We start from the raw sequence: 21,532 nt of genomic DNA, 5'->3' as shown, positions 1-21,532 counted from the left end.
ATGCACAGAAGGTACATCACATGGCCGCTGCATGACTCCAACCTGCGCCCTGAAACCTCCACGTTCAGTGCCCTCTGACTTCACTGCAGAGCCTGCAGTGGGCACCCACCTGAGGTCAGGACTGGATCACTCTCCTGCCAGCTTTCTACTTTGACCTTCTGGCTGAGGATTCTAGCTACAAGATCACAGTGGAAAGGTTCTGTAGCTCTAGGCATTTTCTGACTAGTTACAACATCTGTCCAACACCAATCTTTTCTTGCTTTCAAGTTACCTTAACTATGAGCTATTCAACAGCACCTGGGGAAGTTGATTCAACCCACACATCACCACCACCACCATGCAGTGAAACACCCAGCATCCAGGGAATGGGAGTGGAAATGGAGGAGTGTGTGGAGCCACGGCCAGTGGGAAAGAAAGGAGGCCCTATTCTCACTTCCTCGGTAGCTGAGCATCTCTATCTCTTAGAACTCTGTTTGTCCAGATAAAAAATGTAGTTTAGGGGCTGGCAGGGTGGCACAGTGGTTAAGTTTAAGCACTCCACTTCAATGGCCTGTGGTTTGTGGGTTCGGATCCTGGGTGTAGACCTACACACCACTCATCAAACCATGCTGTGGCGGTGTCCCATATACAAAATAGAGCAAGACTGGCATAGATGTTAGCTCAGGGACAATCTTCCTCAAGCAAAAAGAGGAAGACTGGCAATGGATGTATGCTCAGGGCCAGTCTTCCTCACCAACAGAAAAAATGGTAGTTCACGTTAGTTAGAATTAATTACTGCAGGGAACTGGAATGGATTTTACCAGTTAATTTTAATACACAATAAAAGCACGATTACAACAGAAAAAAAACATTCAAAAGCACGTGCATACTACAATCCTAAATTGTAAGTAAGATAAAAACCAACCAACCCATCTAATTTATATTTCACACTTGGGGTTAATGTTGCGTCAACAAAATACTGGATTAAAAAAAGCACTTGAGGGGCCAGGCCTGTGGCCAAGTGGGTAAGTTCACACGCTCTGCTTCAGTGGCCCAAGGTTTTGCCGGTTTGGATCCTGGGTGCGGACATGGCACTGCTCATCAGGCCATGCTGAGGCAGCGTCCCACATGCCACAACTAGAAGGACCTAATACTAAAATATGCATCTATGTACCAGGGGGATTTGAGGAGAAAAGCAGGAAAAAAAAGGAAGCTTGGCAACAGTTGTTAGCTCGGGTGCCAATCTTGAAAAAAAAACAAAAGCAAGCACTTGAAGTGTCAAGTGTTTTAAGGGAAGTTGATATTTTATAACTTTTTACATTACATTTGAATATTACTCCTTTTTCAGCATTATTATGCCTGAAGACTCATCCTTTAAGAAGAAAACTGGAAGGGGGATGACAGTGATTTGAGTCCTTCATTTGTGTTAAACGAAAAGTTGGGATATTTCAACTATGTTAATTGCTTTGGAAAGGGAACAATAAAATGTATTACATTTTGTGAGATTATCTAACTTTTTCCTGCCTCACAAAATCTACCATATTTAACATAAGCTGAGAGAGGGTAAAACAAAGGAAATAAGAATGTTGCACAAGGATTGTTTTTCAACCGTATTTTCCTAAGAAGTTGTTGTAGAAAAGGTTTTTCCTCTAAGTAATTTTATTTTATTTATTTATTTATTTTTTTAAAGATTGGCACCTAACAACTGTTGCCAATCTTCCAATCTTCTTTCTTTTTTTTTTTTCTGCTTTATCTCCCAAAACCCCCCGTACATAGTTGTATATTCTAGTTGCAGGTCCTTCTAGTTGTGGCATGTGGGGCACCACCTCAATGTGGCCTGACGAGCGGTGCCATGTCCGCGCCCAGGATCCAAACCCTGGGCCGCCGCAGCAGAGCTTGTGAACTTAACCACTTGGCCACGGAGCCGGCCCCCCTCTAAGTAATTTTAAACATGTCCTATTACTGTCATTTAAAAAATTTATTTTAAAATATTAAAATCTTCTTGCTGGCCCCATATCTGATTCTGCAGGGCAATACTATTTGAATTCCATTACCTAGACTGCAATGGAATCTTTTATGACTGCAATATTGTGAGTCCTTCTGTATTTATATTTTGTTTTTTAAAAAAAAAAAGGACATTCCAAGCCTGCAGCATAGTAAGCTATTTTGATGTGCTCTTGAAACCCATGAGAAAACACAATGTGTCTTTGCAATCAGGGTGCCATATATATAACCAGCAAGACGATAACGTGACAGGCCCACTCCACCTACTCAGCCTCCTCTAACTGAACACTCAGAAAATCCACGCTAGCCCACTGCATTCAGTCGCATGAGAAAACACACTTTGAGTACAACAGTGCTATGTCTGTGAAAAAAAAAAGATGTTTTTTGTGAATGTTTCCAGGCAGAGAATATCCTTCTCAGTGGTCTGAAGAATAACTTTTCTCTGATAACTCTTGAATAAACGTCTACAGTTCTAGCAACATGACAAACAGAAGCTAATACCTTCCTCACTGGTTTACCGAGCAGAAAAGTTCCACAACACCAGCATGACGAGGGGCTTAGCAAATTGCCGGTATGTGTATACTATTTTGTGTGTGCATTGAAACCAATTATTATCCCAGCCATTATGTCTACAGCCCGAGGCAGTAAGTGTCCTAATTCGCTGTTGCACCTAAGTGTAGTGATGCTGTAGGGGGTCAGTTCTGGAAAATCGGACAGGCAAAAATACAGTACGACTAGGACGTTAACCCAGAATTCACTGACGCTACATCAAGAATCAAAGGGAGACACAGCCCACTTGGGTGTCATACTTAATACCACCTTTTTGTCCAGTGATTTTCCTCCCGCCTTATGTATATCCCTTCAAAAGCAGATCGTACTGACTGGACAACCGTCTTACAGCTGAGCACTAACTCCTTTGAGTGTCCAAACGCAAATGGGTGCTCGACGGCGGCAGATTAACTGAGATCTAATCCTGTGGAAGCCCAGGAGGGTATTAGAGGAGTGGAGCTCAATTCTGAAAAGCCATATTTTTCTTTGGTTCTTTGTTCCCTAATCAAATCAGTGGAAATGAACGTGAAGCGCCTCGCAGAGCAGGCTGGCAGGAGCCTTCCGCAGAGCTCCCGTTCATGCGCCTTCTCCCTCTGGAGTGATGCCATCGTCACGGTGCTCAGAACAGTGGAAAATTCATACTTTGGCTGCAAACAAGCGGACGGTTTCACGTCCGATGGAGGACCATTTAAAAATGCTTCTGTATTTAGGGCTCAGAACAACTGCATCTTGGGGTTATTGTTTCTCAGAAAAATTAGTTTCTAGGGGATTAGCCATGTGCTAACCAACCACGTCTTCCTGAGATTGCCACGGTGTTAAGATGTAATTAACTCAAAAGAACTTAGTTTTTTTCTCTCTACAACTCAGCTGTTTTATTTGAGCACCATGTGTCTGTCACCAGGATAAGCCCAAGTATTAGAAAGGGAAGATGTAAGTATGTATGCATGCATTTTTATCTAACAAGTCCAAATAACAGGGGTATCTGGACTTTTACAAACTGAGATTTAATGGCTTAAAGAAGATTCCTGAAGCTAGGGATGGAAAAACCACCAGGCCATACAACCAAACATGAATGGAAATCAAACCCACTCTGCCCTCCCACAACGATACTAACTTGTTACCACTTAACCACCTTTTAACCAAGTACACATGGTTTGAAAGGGAATCTGAGGGAGCTGAAGGGATGGTGGGTAACATGAAGCTTTCAAACCGCTGGCAGACGAGAAATGTTGATGCAGTTGGTTTTAAGAGTGTGGAAAACGAGGCAACTAGAGATAAGTGCCCAGACTCCTGATGGCTTTCCACGTCCCAGGCACGACTGCTCCTAATGGCTGGGAAGAGGCAAATGCCAGGCTAGCTGCTTTGAGCATTACCCCACTTCCTGGCCCCCCCCACAGAGCTGCATTGTTCCCGCTCTGGAGCGCACTCCAGCACTTCTGAGCAGATGCTCATCTCCACAGCCAGGGCTGTCTAAACCTTATGCCCTCTCAGTCATAGTCAGAGCATTCTTTTTTTGATCAAATGAAAGAAACCATACAAACGGCAAACAATTGCCGTTATTCCCTGCCTTGTTTGAACAATGAAAATTATGTGCACTATGATCTCGAACAAAATCTTCACTATGGTAGGGCCATAAAAAAAAGCCTGTCCTCGGGAATAAAACAATCCAGATGTGGCAGGAGCTCCTCTGCGGGAGCTCTCACATGCTCCACTTTTTGTTTCCTGCTGCTTCTCACCCGACTCTACTCTTCTCCGCCTCTGTCCACAGAAGAGGCCACAGAAGAGGATGGACAGAAAGTTTTCTCTCCCCCAGAACGCAGGTACTCTTTGGTTCCAGTTCAACTTGAGAGAGGCCCCTTGTTTGCTAATTAGTATGGCATCATTTAAACGTGAGTTAGTTTACGATCATCAACAGAGGCTGACCACCTTCTTCAGAGAACAGTGAATTAAACTGGCTGCGGGGCTGCAGCCCTGACAGGAGGCTCTGAACTACACCTATGTTCCTCAAACGTGCTGTTACCGGGAAAGTAGCCTGCATGTCTCCCAGGCCCCCAGAGGGATCAGCTCCACTGGGAGGGTTTCACCAAGCACGCTTGGCCAGTGTGGGCCACTTGAGGCTGAGAGGGGAGGGCTCTGAAGCCTCCCAACCCCATGCCCCCGTCATCAAGAGAGGGCAGGCTTTGTGAGGGAAGTCATCCTCAACACAGAGCTTCCCAAGCAGGAATGCTGGCTGAAAGCACAGACCACAAGGCCTGCAGCCATCCTAGGGAAGGGTTTGAGACCAAGTGCTCTGAAGCCTGGAAGACAAAACCAGAAGAACAAAAACAGGGATGCAGGAGCATCTGCAAAGATAAAGAGAAGAAAAAGCAGGAGAATCTGCTGAAAGAAAATGAAGCAAAAAGTGAGGATGCAAATAGCAACGCAAGCACAAAGAACACAGCTTAAAAGGAGGGCGTTCAGATAACATTGAACTCAAGGGATGGCCACTCTGCACTTAGTCCTTTCCCATTCTAGAAAAACAGAAAAAAATAAGTAAAAGATGAAGATGGGGAGTGGACAGGAGAGGGGCAAAAGAAAGGAAAATAGCAATTGACATAGACATAAAGATACTCGGAGCTCAGTTCCATCATGTTGAACTAATATCATTATTCTTATTGGGAACTCCATGCTCAAATTTATTTCAAATCTACTACTCAGTGAATTCCACCACCAAAAGAGCAAAGACTTATCCTTTCAAGCGTGAGCCCAAGAAGAACGATCCAACAAGAGCCCCATTGTAATTTTCAAGGGAGGCCACTGCCCAGTGACCTAACATCACTCTTCATTTCCAAAAATTCATTTAAAATCCAAATTAGTTTTGTTTGATTAGCATTCCAAGATGACCTGTTTTGGGTTAAAATATAGCTGGATAGCAACTATTTTTAAGGCTCACAGAGCTGGGAGGGATCTGAGACTACTCAGTGCCAGAAAGCAGGCAAATCTCCAAAGAAGGGAGTTGCTTCTCCTCTACAAGATCTCTATGGATGGAGTTTTAAAACCATCTGTTTCCAAGAATGGAATACTAAAAAGGAATATTTTATCTACTAATGGTCAACAAGTTCTTCACTGCACTCACCTGAGAACTCTGTTATTTATACCCATTTGCTCTACGGTGGAAAAGCCACAGACTTAGAGTTGCTGGCTGGGGCCTAACTCTGCTTGTTCACCCTATGTGGTTGTTCCTGTCATTATGCTCCTTTTCCAGAGGAAGAAACTGAGGTCCAGCGAGGTTTGGTAACTTGCCCAGGGTTACTTAGTAATGGTGAAGCTAGGATTCCCGAGACATGTATACCTGACTCCAAAACCCATTCTCTTAACACTCAAGGCATGCAAACCACCCATCCTGCTCCTGGCACATTTTATATCCTCACAGAGCCAAAATGCTTCATTTAAGGCCAGTGTTTTGATACAGACTGTGAATAAATATGACAATTCCTTAGTGAGTTTCTCCAATTATAATTGTTTAATCACACATCCTTTTCACAGAAATGATTTGTGCACAGCTATCCTGAATAAAGCTTAAATAACCCAGATTGATGTTTTTGGAAATGGTTTTCTACAACACACATTAAAAAAAAGTGAACCCATTAGTCCAAGAAGTCAAGAAGAGCAACCTGGATTTATTCTGTCTCTAATCAAAACAGCATTTATCACAGGTGAGAGGAGAGGGGGTTGGAACTGGGTTTCCCAGACATTTGGCAGCTCATTTTCTCTCATACCTGTGACTAAAACCAGATTTGCAAATTAAAAATACGCCTATCATTTTTTTCCAAGACTATTCAAACAAAAGAGCCTGCAATCTACCCACGCCAACACTGCTTTAACTTGAATGAGAAGCTGGAAAGAATCTTGAGATCCACTTATTTTCCAAATAACAAACAAGAGATTTTTTTCCAAACTGGCTTAGTGGGGGGGGGGGGGGGGGAGATGGAGAATTTCCAGTTATAGCCCTGATAACATAGTTCCCTGGCAGATAATAACTGCCTCGTAGACTCTAATCTGAAAGGAGAGCCACCAATGAAAGAAAGAAAGAAGATAAAAACTCAAAAATTTATGAGGGAAAAATTAATTTCCTCCCAACCACATGCTCAGGATAGGAAAATACAACATTAAACAGATTTTTGGAAGGAAAAAGGGAAGGGAAGATGATGTACTTTTGAACTGAATTTCATAACCCAATGGTATTTACCGGTCTGGTACTCTGCTCTTTGCTCTCCCACACTTTCTTCAGCTGTTCACATCATTCTATCTCATGTGTAAATGGCATCATCAAGGCCATCTGGTAAAATGCATAGAAAGCATGAGATGTTCAGAAATCCGACACTAAATCTTCTCTCCCGGTTATCCTGGCTAAATACAGGAGTGGAAAAATCCAGGCCCATTCTCTGAATCCAACTCAGCAACCACTCTGGGGACGTGAGTACATGTAGCCAATGCAATGGATCAAAAGACAAGTTATTTCAAATATCTATTTCGTGTACCTAACAATCAACATATGAAGTTATTTATATTACCAGTTAAAACCCTTTTGGGGTGATTTCCAACTTCAAAGGGATTTTAAAGGGTTTAGAATCTACTATGTGCCAAGCTCTGTGCTAGGTACTTTCGCACAGTGATTTTATTTTATTTAATGTCAAATCCTACCTGTTTCTCCTTAAGCACAAGAGAGGTAGCACATACAGGAAGGAAGAAAGAACTGGACCAGGAGCCAGATTCTGGACCCAGCTGCATTTTATCTGTCTGGCCATTTAAACTTTCTGAGTGTCTGCTGCCTCATCTGTAAAATGCAGGAGTGAAACCTGCGAGGCCTATCCTGGTGGGCTGTGTGAGGGTTAATTAAGATAATAGATTTGCTAGTGCTCTGCTGACAGTGGTGTTCAGTAAGAATGTATGCTGTAAGTATTATTATATTCCAGGCCACACTGAGGTAGGACTTTGTGGATCTCTGACCAAGGCTCCATCTCTCAGCAGTGACTAATTTTACCGTCTACAGCACAAGAGGCAGACAGAAGTATAAAGGGCTCCAGGATGGCTCAACAACAGCAAGGGTATCAAAGTCTGAAGAACTGTCTTGGATGTTAAGCTGGAGATGCTGAAGGTGGTAAAGAACTGAGGGAGAAACTTAGGCAAATAGCTCAATCTTTACTGTAGCTGTTGATGCAGAAGAGGCAGCCAAGAGAACACAGGACCTCAGAGCCAGAGCCCTGGGTGTGCAACACGGGCTTCAGGAATTTTTGATGGTCTGATTTTAGATAAATCACTTAGTTTTTCTTTTTCCTTTTTTTCTTTCACAAAACCAGAGAGAATAATATATGAATCCCTGTGTATCTTCCTATCACCTAGTTTCAACAATTATCAACTCATAGTCAAACTTGATTCATCTGTCAACCAGCCTCCTTTCCTGGATTATAGGTGCATTAGTTATCTATCACTGTGTAATAAATTACCCCCAAATTTAGTGGCTTAAAACAACAAGTATTTATTATCTCATCCTTTCTGTGGATCATGAATTAGGAAGCGGCTGGATGGCTCCGGCTCAGGGCTACTCGCGAAGCCGCAGTCGGGCTGGAGGCAGGGATGCAGTCATCTGAAGGCTCTCCTCATGCTAGAGGAGGGGGTGACAAACTACAGTCCACAGGCTGAATCTGGCCCACTGCCTAGCTTTGTCAATAAAGTCTTATTGGAACACAGCCTCTCCCTTTCACTTACATACTGTCTGTGGCTGCTTCTGTGCTGCAGCAGCAGAACCGAGTAGTCGTGATAGAGACCAAATGGCCCACAAGCCAAAAATATTTACTGACTCTTTTTTGCTTAATTGCAGTAACTATATATATATAACATATATATAACAATATATAGCTTTCAGATGTACATCGTAATATATTTTGAATTCTGTGTAGATTACATCATGTTCACCACCCAAAAATTAATTATAGTCCATCCCCTCACATGTGAGCCTAATCACCCCTTTGCCCTCCCCCCTCCCCCCAAGGTAACCACCAATCCATTCTCTGTTGCTATTTGTTTGTTTGTCGTTGTTATTATCTTCTACTTATGAGATCATACGGTATTTGACTTTCTCCCTCTGACTTACTTCACTCAGCATACTACCCTCAAGGACCATCCATGTTGTCACAAAAGGCCGGATTTCATCATTTCTTATGGCTGAGTAGTATTCTGTTGTGTATATAAACCACATCTTCTTTATCCATTCGTCCTTTGATGGGCACCTAGGTTGCCTCCAAGTCTTGGCTATTGTGTATAATGCTGCAGTGAACATAGGGGTGCATGAATCTTTATGCCTTTGTGTTTTCAAGTTCTTTGGATAAATACCCAGCAGTGGGATAGCTGGATCATATGGTAGATCTATTCTTAATTTTCTGAGGATACTCCATACTGCTTTCCATAGTGGCTGCACCAGTTTGCACTCCCATCAGCAGTGTACGAGGGTTCCCTTCTCTCAACATCCTCTCCAACATTTGTTGTTTCCTGTCTTGTTAATTATAGCCATTCTGACCAGAGTGAGGTGATACCTCATTGTAGTTTTGATTTGCATTTCCCTGATAGCTAATGATGTTGAGCATCTTTTCATATGCCTGTTGGCCATCCATATATCTTCTTTGGAGAAATCTCTGTTCAGATCTTTTGCCTATTTTTTAACTAGGTTGTTGATTTTCTTGTTGTTGAGATGTATGAGTTCTTTGTATATTTTGGATATTAACCCCTTATCTGATACATGGTCTACAAATATCTTCTCCCCCAATTGTTAGGTTGTCTTTTCGTTTTATTGATGGTTCCCTTTGCTGTGCAGAAGCTTTTAAGTTTGATGTAGTCCCATTTGTTCATTTTTTCTTTTGTTTCCCTTGCCCAGTCAGACATGGGACTTGAAAATATGCTGCTAAGACCAATGTCAAAGAGCATACTGCCCATGTTTTCCTCTAGAAGTTTCATGGTTTTGGCTCTTACATTCAAGTCTTTAATCCATTTTGTGTTGATTTTTGTGCATGGTGTAAGGGAATGGTCTACTTTCATTCTTTTGCATGTGGCTGTCCAGTTTTCCCAACACCGTTTATTGAAGAAACTCTCCTTTCTCCATTGGATGCTCTTGGCTCCCTTGTCAAATATCAGCTGTCCATAAATGTGTGGGTTTATTTCTGGGCTCTCGATTCTGTTCCATTGATCTGTGTGTCTGTTTTTGTGCCAGTACCATGCTGTTTTGGTTACTATGGCTTTGTAGTATATTTTGAAATCAGGGAGTGTGATACCTCCAGCTTTGTTCTTTTTTCTCAGGAATCCTTTGGCTATATGGGGTCTTTTGTTGTTCCATATAAATTTTAGGATTCTTTGTTCTATTTCTGTGAAAAATGTTGTTGGAACTTTGATAGGGATTGCATTGAATCTATAGATAGCTTTAGGAAGTATGGACATTTTAACAATGTTAATTCTTCCAATCCAAGAGCACGGAATATCTTTCCATTTCTTTGCGTCCTCTTCGATTTCTTTCAACAATGTTTTATAGTTTTAGGTGTACAGATCTTTCACCTCTTTGGTTAAGTTTATTCCTAGGTATTTTATTCTTTTTGTTGCAATTGTAAATGGGATTGTATTTTTAATTTCTCTTTCTGCTACTTTGTTGTTAGTGTATAGAAACACAACCAATTTTTGTATGTTGATTTTGTATCCCACGACTTGACTGTATTCATTTATTGTTTCTAAAAGTTTTTTAGTGGATTCTTTAGGGTTTTCTATATATAAAATCATGTCATCTGCAAAAAGTGACAGTTTCACTTCTTCTTTTCCCATATGGATCCCTTTTATTTCTTTTTCTTGCCCGAGTGCTCTGGCTAGGACTTCCAATACTATGTTAAATAAGAGTGGTGACAGTGGGCATCCTTGTCTGGTTCCTGTTCTTAGAGGAATAGCTTTCAGTTTTTCTCCATTGAGAATGATATTTACTGTGGGTTTGTCATATACGGCCTTTATTATGTTGAGGTATTTTCCTTCTATACCCATTTTATTTAGAGTTTTTATCATAAATGGATGCCGTATCTTTTCAGATGCTTTCTCTGCATCTATTGAGATGGTCATGTGATTTTTATTCTTTATTTTGTTAATGTGGTGTATCACGTTGATAGATTTGTGGATGTTGAACCACCCCTGCATCCCTGGAATGAAAGCCACTTGATCATGATGTACGATCTTTTTAACGTATTGTTGTATTTGATTTGCTAGTATTTTGTTGAGGATTTTTGCATCGATGTTCATCAGTGATATTGGCCTGTAATTTTCTTTTTTTGTGTTGTCCTTGTCTGGTTTTGATCTCAGGATAATGTTGGCTTTGTAGAAGGCGTTAGGAAGCCTCCCCTCCTCTTCAATTTTTTGGAAGAGTTTGAGAAGGATAGGTATTAAGTCTTCTTTGAATGTTTGGTAGAATTCACCAGGGAAGCCATCTGGTCCTGGACTTTTATATTTTGAGAGGTTTTTGATTGTTGTTTCAATCTCCTTACTGGTGATTGGTCTATTCAAATTCTCTACTTCTTCTTGGTTCAGTTTTGGAAGGTTGTATGTTTCTAAGAATTTATCCATTTCTTCTAGATTATCTACTATCTGACTCCTTTAGAGAAAATGTTAGCCAACCCCTGGCCTAGAGAATCTGCTTCCAGGATGGTTTACTCATGTGGCTGTTGGTGTAGGTCATGTTCCTAGTCATACGGGCCTCTCCATTGGAGCCTTGAATGTCCTCACAACATGGCAGCTAGGTTCCCAAGAACGAGAGATCCAGGAGGGAGCAGAAGGCAGAAGCCATAATGTGTTTTTATGACCTAGTCTCAGAAGAAACATATCAACATTTCTGCAGTATTCTATTAATCACAACCAACCAAGCTACAAGGTGGAATGGACTTCACAGGAGTGTAAATACTAGGAGGCAGGGATCATTGGGGACCACCTTGGAAGCTGACAATCACAGTTAGTGATCCTTTCCTTAATCTATAAAATCAAGGTTTTGGACAGGGTCATTTCTATAGAATTTTTCAACTTTGAGAATTATATGATGCAGAGAATTTCTGACACTTTATATTTTTGTGCTTTATCATAGAATGCATTCGATTAATATTTGTTGCTGAATTTTAATATCTGTATTTTAATTTTGACTTAAGTATGAATTCAGTATAATTTACCATTTATGTTCTTAGACCCACTATCAATGTGAAGTGATTGTTTTCCTTTAACTAGGTAGTATTTCATAAAGGTCTTAAATCCAAACATTTCCTGTTTTCTGCATTCTATTCTTAGGAGAAAAAGGTGAATAACCAAATGTGCTGTTCTTAGGGATTTACTTTAAAGTCTAAATTTCCTAGTCTATCAATTACTATATTTTCAGACCAATCTCTTAGGTTTGCATTTATTGCATGATATAATATTCAATTATTTCCCTGAGGTTCTGTAGCATTGGTAATCAATGGAAAATAATGCTGTTTACTATGTTAAATAAGAGATTATCTATTTTAGAAATTTACTAGTAATTAAAAATAAAAACAAATCTGTGGTTTCCTGACATGGTTAAGTACTCAATTATGCTTTCCCAAATCCCATATACAACACTCAGAGGATAATTTCAAAGTCAAATGACTAGAATTTGGTAACAGAAAAAGGCACATAGGGATGGGGCTTCGACTCTAATGTTGTTCATTTAATTCCTGACTCATTCATTCAACAAATATAAATTCTGTGCCTGGAGTAATCCTGTCCCTAAGAAGCTTCTAGTCTGGTGGTGACACACAAATATCTTTGACCTTGATGAAGCCAACAGAATAGTCTTTTTATATCCTAGAACATTTGGTAAAAAAGTAAATAGATGCATACATAACAGTGCAGGCATGTGCCTGGAAAAGGAAGACCGACTCTCACACATATTGGACCTCAAGGCAAGGTAACTATCAATCTAGCACAGAATCGGAGATTGGCAATTTTAGACATTTTAATATCTTACCAGAACATATCTCTTTTTTTCTTTTTAAATATACAGTTTTAAGCATTCTGACATCTCTAGAATAATTTATTATGGGGTGAATTTTTTTCTTTATAAACACATTTTAATGGCATATGTGAACACATCCAAAGCATCACTTCCACAGCACAGTGAACCTGAGGCCCTTCTCTAAGGAATGAATCTGTGCTTCCAGGCCCCTTCTGCCCACACCGTTTCTGATCTACTCAAATGGCGACTAGGAAGATGCTAAACTTTATTCTGTTTCATGCCCTATTCAGTAATTTCCACAAGTAAAAATAAATCTGGTTCTGATTTGGCCTTGTTCCTTACATCTGGGGGGAAAATTAAGATATACAAATTTTAAATTTTGCTTAGAAAACCGGGGGAATGAGATAAGTAGCAATTTACACAGACTGCTTACTAGGGAAGACAAAAATCACCAGAGGCTTTCTAGAGCTTTAGCGAAGCATCTTATTTTAATGTCTGGATGTCTCTGGCACTTTAAAGCATTTTTTTCTCAAGTGAGAACAGAAAATACAGGGGGCGGGGAAGGCTATACATCAGTGATAAGGAAAAGACTGTTACAGAGTCTAAATTTGTACAGAGTAAAAACTACTTTAGAATTCTATCTGGCTTGATTTAGGGTTATTTTATGGTCTTTTGGGAGCTACCCTTGTTTCTGATGGCAACCACAGTCAGTCCTTTTGAAATAGGATTTGCACTTTATCAAGCTAGGTAAGGAATCCTCATAAAGTGCTCACATGTAATTCCTCAGGATCCCAGAAAGGCATATGATCTAACTCTCTCCATTTTTGCCAGAGTACCTATTTTAAGACGCCTCTTTTTTTGTCCAAGGACATCATTTGTCCTTTACTTAATATATTAGCTTCTGACCTATGTATGAGTCAACAAACTGAGTTTTATTAAGCAAAGATTTATTCAGTCTACTGGGCACCAGGCCCTGTGCTGAGTGAGGGGATTCAAGGATGAGTAAGGCATCACCTGGTCAAAAGCAGCAGGACAAAGGCACAGAAATGGGTACCAGGCCTCTATGTCACACAACGGAGGGCCCCTAGGAGGCAGAGTCTGTGTAGGGGATGGGGGAACAAGGTGTCTGGGTGGTCAGATTATAATGCAGCAGGGGTGCTTGGGAATCCACGACTAGTGTGATCCTGCTAGACCCAAAAGGAAGAGGAAGAAGTGACAGGAGAGGGGGTTAAAGAGGTGCACAGGGGTCACTACCTGTTAGAGCATTAACACCTTTGAAGAAAACTATCATTTATGAATTGAAAAGAAATCTACTGTGAAAAACCACACAGAAATGGCTAACAGACCCTATCCAGAGAACTCTTCTGAGGAGGCATGGCACACTCACAGAAGGCTTAGAACAGTGCCTGGCTCACATACCCACCCCCTGATGCCAGCCAGCTGTTACTGCCCTGTTATTACCGCCCAGCTGTGTTGGGGTCATGAAAACAGGCATGGCTGCTGCAAAGATGGAATTCTGATTCATCATCTAATCTGGTATTTTATCACAGAATTCCTCCTGGGTTTGCCCAGTGATGCAGGGCACCCAAGCATGAGGTGGTCCTCCCCTTCCATCACCGTCCTCATCCACCCCCACCGCCCTGCTTCACACTGTGTCTTGTTCACGCTGTCTCGCTCCAGCCTCACTCCGACCATATATGGGAGGCACAATTTTGTCAACCTCATTTGAATGTCAGGGAGATTATGACAAGAGGAAGGTCAACTCATTTGCCCTGAAGCTGCACAGGGCCGTGAGACAAACTGCCTGACACTGCAAGAAAGGGAGAAGCTGGCTCCGGGGCTACCTGAACTCTCGAAACACTGTAAACTTCAGTTTACAATGACCTTGAACTTACCAAGTCAGGCCCTGGGGCCCTGGGAGATGGACCAGCCCCTCCCCAAGGACTGAGGTTCCAGCACTGCCTGACACTGGCTTTCTGAGAAGCAAGTTTTGTAATGTGGATTCAACATTTCACTCTGAACTACGTGTTGGCAGATCAACATGTGGTTACATATTCAATAATCAAATACTTCAGCCTCCTTATTCTGTGTTGTGAAATTTTTAACTTTCCATCACAAATGCTTATATATGGGGGCTAGCCTGGTGGTGTAGTGGTTAAGTTCACGTGCTCTGCTTTGGTGGCCTGCAGTTCAAGGATTCGGTTCCTGGGTGGAGACCTACGTACTGCCCATCAAGCCATGCTGAGCTGGTGTCCCACATACAAAATAGAGGAAGAGTGGCACAGATATTAGCTCAGTGACGATCTTCCTCAAGCAAAAAGAGGAAGATTGGCAACAGACGTTAGCTCAGGGCCAGTCTTCCTAACCAAAAAAAAAAAGCAAAGAAGCAGCAGCTTATATATAACATAACTTGAGAGTACAAATGAAGGGAAAGAAAAGTTCAGAAGCTTTGGGAAATGTTGGAAATGCTTTAAACATACTTAACCCTAGAAAAAAAAGACATTACTTAATGTAGGCTGGCCCAACTGGCCTATGCTGTCAAGGGTCCGAGACCTGATTTGACGTCCCTGAGGGCTATAATTAGCATTGTGGTGTCTTCTCAAATTCCTTATCTTGCTCTTTCAACTGAATTCTGAGGCTGTTATCTTTCTCAAAGACTCCATTTGGACCCGTTACCTGGCTTCTCTGAGTGCTCAGCTCTGGGAGGGCTGGCTGCCCAGAGGCCAGATAAAGCGGTCACTGTGCTGAGGATGTTGTGTCCTTGTGCTGCAGGCCTTTGAGTGAGCAAATGGTACCTGGATTAGACTCCCTTCTATTTTTAATTGGATCTTAAAATTACTGAGAGTTGAATAAATCAATTTGAAAAGAAATAAAAGGGCATCACTAGGATGATATTTACTGTCTAGAATTCTTTGTAAAGGTCTCACCAACCCAAGCCTAACCATTTGAAAATGCCCTTTGCAAAGCAAACCATTTTATTTTCCCGAGTTTGCCTCTCACCTTCAAGTATATCTAATTTGCCTTTATATTTAGAAATGCCACATAGTTTCCTATTTGACACCAAAAAAAGAACTGCTTTCAGTACACTAGTCCCCCTTATCCACGGAGATACACTCCAAGGCCCCAGGGGATGCCTGAAACCGTGGATAGTACCAAACCCTATACATACTACTTTTTGTCCTATACGTACATACCTATGGTAAAGTTTCATTTATAAATTAGGCACAGTAAGAGATTAATGGTGCTTTGGGGCCATTATTAAGTAAAATAAGGGTTACATGAACTCAAGCACTCCGATATCACGACAGTTGATCTGATAACCGACATTGCTCCTAAGTGACTAAGGGGCAGGTAGCGTATACAGTGTGGATGCCCTGAACAAAGGGATGATTCATGCCCTGCACAGGAGGAAGCAGGATGGCGTGGAGCAATAGGGCAGGTTTTCAAGGTCAGCGTCTGGGCCCCACCTTGGATTTAGGGAATCAGAATCTTCAGGGTATGGGGCCTAGGCACACGTATTTTTCAAAAGTTCTACTTTCAAGATGCACAGCCCAATTTAAGAACTGTCCAGTGACTTAAATTTCTCGATCATGTTTTTGTCCATAAAATGGGAACTGAGGTGAAAAGTAGCAATTCAAATATAAATTAAACATAACATAATAATTATTCCTAAGTAGTAACTTTTCTTAACGAGCTTACTGTCAATTTCTGGTCACTTAACAATGAAAGAATCTGGGACTAAGCTAGGCATTAATGAGACTTATTGTTAAACATGTATTCAATAACTCCATTTTTGACCAGGGCCCACCAACTGACCAGAGAACATGGCAGAAGCTCTCTCTGCTTTTGGTACATGGGCACAGCCAAGAGAATTGAGGCTCCGCTTATTTACAAGGCAGACAGTTAAATGTTAGAGCAAAAAAACAGAATCAGAAAACATTATACACTCTAGAAATGGCACTAGTTCAGCAAGTAAACTGAAGATACACCAGTTAATTTGAGTTTCTGAAAAGCACAAAGAGTGGGTGACTTTTCACACCCAGGACCTTCAGGACTTTTCAGGACCTCTGGACAGTGAGACTAGACAGGAAATGTGATGAAAATCTGTGTCTCTGACTGGCGACAGCATAAACTTGGGTGGCCCATGCAGCAGTGTCAACCACGCAGCAAGGCTTGGGCCAGCAAGAGAGAGAAAGCAGGGGAAGACCTGCCCAGCTTTAACCCTGACCTTTTATTCTCAGATTGTAATTTTAACAAACAAGTCGTGGTGACAGCTGGAGGGAGGAATGCTTCTCCTGGGTTTGCACTCAAGGCCCTAAGAAACTGCAAGCATCCATCATTGCCTCCCGCCCACTTACATTTTTCCTTCTTTTTAAATAATATGAGAGAGAATTTTGGTTAGTGTTTTATTTCTCAAAAAGACGAGCGTAAATAAATTTTGCCTTTGACTTAGGGCTTTGCTTCACTGTCAGGTAGGGTGTATCTGAAGATATGGGAGTCCAGGAGCTGAGACGACTTGAGAGGTCACTTAGCCACATCCACAGTAAACACCAACACCCCTGAGTCCCCCAAAAGCAAGTATGACAGCTCTGCAGTAGGACTTCAGGTAAATGTATGTAGTAACATGACACACGTTAATAGTATTCAACATCAATAAAGACCCTTTGCTCTTCAGACAAATACATGGCAACATGCCATCCTGAGAGGAAAGTGTTACTAACATGAAGCAAGATATTGCGTTGACCTGGAGTTAAGGTATGTATACTGCAGCCAAGGAGCTGCCTGCCTCAATCCAGAAAATCTCACTAGAAATGCGATCAATGGAGAATCCTATTTACTGAAACTCTTCCAGAGGCAATGCTGTACAATTAAAAATCTTTTTGCTTATATGCCCCCTAAAATTTTTCGATGCTATGTTCCATCTCACACAATTTTAAGTGGACATCTAAAATTTTCATCATAAATTAAATAGTTGCAAAAATTTTCTAGCATACTGTAAATACTGACACTTAAAAATAAACTATTAGGTCACTCTTTTAAAGATACCCAAGATATTCTAATAAATACCAAGGCGATATGATATTCACCATCACTCGTTTAAGAAATACACAAATATGCTCTTAATTAATAGTGACAATTTTAAGTGTTTCCTTATTTCCCTCTTTGAAATCACATTTTCTTTCCACTTCTTCCAAAGAATTTTATCCTAATAAAATATATTTTTTTGCTTGAAAGTATCAATTACTCTCTTATACTTTACTTCAATAACAATATGCTCATAAGTGGAAATTTAAACGTTTAAAAAATTTCCTGTGACTCAAAGTCTCACTATAAGTGTTTAAAATTGTCTTCTGGACTGATCAGTCATTACAACTAGAATTGGTGCATAAATGATAAAAATTATCTAAATTAATATGCATTTTGATAGATAATTATTGAACACAAGTTTCTGGATACACTTTGCAAGCGCAGCCTGAAGAAGATGGATTCAGTTTTGGCGGGAGGGAGATTAGGGCGCCTGTACTGAACCGCAGCTTAGCCCCTGAACCTTGGTGTTGAAAGGTTCTCTGTCACCCGGGAGTTGCTCCGCCCACCCCTCCCCGTCCATCTGACTTCTCTGCCCCTCACCCGCGTGGTCTCAGCCTCTCCTCTAAAGGAGAGCTGAGCAGATAGCTTAAAAAACGGAACGGGGGGCCACACTGACAGCCTGTAGGCCTGTCCTCTAGACTCGGTCTCACTCCAACCTTACCGGAGGTTGACTGAGAGATTTACAAACAATTCTCACTTTGCCTCGTTTTGCATCGTGGTTTCCACTTTTGATTTAAGGTCTCAAACTTTATTTGCAAAATACCTATCATGTGAAAATAAATTTTACTCTAAAAATTTCACATGACGTTTACAATTTTTACAAAAAAAAAAGCATATAAATGCTTATAAAAAGAAGGAGAAAGCAGGGTGTGTGAAGAATGTGCTCACCAGGTGTGTCTGAAAACAGCATTAGGGAATTTAAGGAATTATTCAAATCAATAACACGAGGGAGGGCTTTATTCCTTATTTACTTACATTAATGTTTTAATTGCAGAAAAGTATACAGATAAGAAACGGCAAAAAAATCCCCCTTCCAAAGAATTCCTGTTGACCTTAAAAAAGTAATAAACACGCATGGTCAGAAAATTCAAACTGTACAGTGAAAGAGAAATCTTAATTTCTCTCTTCAAAGCTAACTACTGTTCATGGTTTCCCGGGAGCCCCTCCCAGAAAAACAAATACACATATCAGCATTCATCTACTTCTCTTCCTTCCCTCCTTTTCTTTAAAATCTGACTCAAAAGGCATCATAATGTTCCGTATCTTACTTTTTCCACTTAACAGCCAACACACACCACCACAGACCTTTTTTTAAAAAGTGGGTTCATTTATCACATGGAACCATATCAAACCCAATTTATTTAACCAGTCTCCTACCGAGGAATTCAGCTGTCTCTAGGTTTTTGCTAATAAAAATGTTTCACTGACTATATTTTGCTACACTTTGCAGATATATCCATTACCCCAGCAAGACTTATTTTGCTTTGGAGAGTAATTTAAATTTGGATTCATTTGCATTCTAGAGAGGCTTGAATCAATTTACACTTCAGCCAAGAGTATATAAAAGAATGTCGGCCGGCCTGGTGGCGCAGCGGTTAAATTCGCATGTTCCACATCAGCAGCCTGGGGTTCGCCAGTTCCGATCCCAGGTGTAGACATGGCACTGTTTGACAAGCCATGCTGTGGCAAGCATCCCACACATAAATTAGAGGAAGATGGATATGGATGTTAGCTCAGGGCCAGTCTTCCTCAGCAAAAAGAGGAAGATGGGGAGCAGATGTTAGCTCAGGGTTAATCTTCCTCAAAAAAAATAAATAAATAAATAAAAAGAGCATCCACTTCCCCAACCCAATGAGGACAGGTCATCAACTAATATTTGCCAATGAAACAGGTGAAATGTGGTATTTCATTGTTGTTTGAATTTACATTTCTTGAAGTTTGAGTGAGGTTGGGCATCTCTTCATATGTTATCCTTTGATTATTGGACTGTCTTTTTTTAATGGGTTTGTAGAAAAATTCTTTTGAATTAAAGATATTAATAATTTTTCATACATTACAAATATATCTCCAGTTCAATTTATCTTTTGAGTTTTCTAATTTTTTTGGTCACATAGAAGTTTTAAATTTTCATACATTTTTCTTTATCAGTATTTTTCTTCACAATTTTTGAATTTTATGTCCTAATTAGGAAAGCATTTCCCATTGTGAGATGTACCTGGACTTTTTTATAGACCTTTTATGTTTTAAATTTTTTACATTTAAATCTCTCAAAAATTTGAATTTTGTTGGGGGAGTTGTGCATAAGGAATGAGGTAGAATGACGTGTAATAACTTTCCCAAATGACTTTTTGTCATCAAACTGTGTAACAAACAATCTTTCCTTTTTTTCCACTGACATAAAGTCTCACTTTTACCCTAAACTAAAGCCCTAGTTTGGGGTTTTTTTAAAAAAGATTTTATTTTTCCTTTTTCTCTCCAAAGCCCCCCGGGACATAGTTGTGGGTCCTTCCTGTTGTGGCATGTGGGATGCCACCTCAGCATGGCTTGATGAGCGGTGCCACGTCTGCGTCCAGGATTCCAACCCAGGATTCCAACCGGCAAATCCCTGGGCTGCCAAAGTGGAATGCGCGAACTTAACCACTCAGTCATAGGGCCAGCTCCTAAAGTCCTAGTTTTATTTGGGTCCATTTATGGCTCTGTGCTCTATTCCACTGATCTGTGTGTCCATTTCTTTCCTAATTCAAAATGGATTTAATTACTGTAACTATTGTATTATTCAGAATACATTTTAATGTCTGACAGAGCTAGAGGCTTCATTTTTCTTCATTTCCAGAAGTTTCCTTGCTTTTTCTAAATTTTTTTTCCTATGTATTTGAATTGGTATTACATTTTCACAAGACAATCTTTTGGTCCCACCAGAATTTTAAAAATATTCTTCATATAGGTTATCCCTATTGTTTTCATAAGTTACTACCTAAAGGTTTTATATTTTGGTTTCTTTTGTAAATGGGAGTTTTTCTTCAATAATATTTTCAAATTGGTTATCATTTCTTGTGAAAGGAAACAAGTGATTTTAGATAAACTTTGTAACCTGCCTCCTTTCCAAATTTTCCTATTGTTTCTAATAATTTATCTTGTGATTTTTTAGATATATAATCTTATAATCTTCGAGTAACGGTAAATGTGCCTCTTCCAGGTTACCTCAACTTTTTACTTCACCCTCTGATGTAACTGTTGGTTTGCACCTCCAGAACAATGCTGAATATCTGTGGTGATACTGGGTTTCCTGACATCGCCATCAATGCTTCTGTTATTTCACTACTGAGCATGATGCTCGGTTTTGATTTAAGATACAAACACACTGGCTAGCCCACATGCCAGAGGTGAACTTGCCCGATGCCTGGGAAACACAGGTAATTTAGTCTTCTCACCTCCTGTCACCTAAGTGACAAACACGAGCACAGCAATGGTGTGGTGGACCCAGGCTTCCCCCTCTTTGTACTCTTATCCACAGTTCTTATTCTAGGGTCACTCCAACTAATCAGGGGCACGCTCTGCTCCAGCATGGGGTTCCCCTATCTGCAGCACTACTCTTTGAGCTCTTGCTTCTATCAGTCAGTCAGCTTGAGTGAGTCCTCCTTGAAATGTTTTTCTCCTAACACTCCAAACATAAGAGGAAATGTTCCTGTAAACTTGGTTTGGAAGCCTAAAGGACTGCGTGGGTCAGAGAGGTGCTGGACCCAGAGCTGGTCTCCTAGACAATATTGCCTTATTGATTTTCTTGGTCAAGTTCCTATGTATCACTAGAGAAAACTAGCTCTGGGCTTCTAGGAATCTTCCGCCTCCCTACTCTCACTCTCCTACAAGTAGAAAATCACCAAAATGACGAACTCC

The 21,532-nt window shown here is 40.7% G+C and overlaps 1 protein-coding gene across 6 annotated transcripts in view; it reads right to left on the bottom strand.

The window, feature by feature from the left end:
* Positions 1-21,532, bottom strand: part of ANO10 (anoctamin 10) — a 211,958-nt gene that overhangs the window by 30,071 nt on the left and 160,355 nt on the right. For 2 of the 6 annotated variants that reach the window (XM_023620634.2, XM_023620633.2), the window contains exon 13: positions 18,614-18,690. The exons of the other annotated variants lie outside the window; for them this stretch is intronic. In XM_023620634.2, the coding sequence (XP_023476402.1) occupies positions 18,614-18,690 (77 nt within the window). The remainder of the gene's footprint in view (positions 1-18,613; positions 18,691-21,532) is intronic. 6 annotated transcript variants of the gene reach the window in all.

Source organism: Equus caballus, chromosome 16 (genome assembly GCF_041296265.1).
Source record: "Equus caballus isolate H_3958 breed thoroughbred chromosome 16, TB-T2T, whole genome shotgun sequence".
NCBI lineage: Eukaryota > Metazoa > Chordata > Mammalia > Perissodactyla > Equidae > Equus > Equus caballus.
Note: the sequence above shows the minus strand (reverse complement) of the source record. Positions and strands in the feature narration are given on the sequence as shown.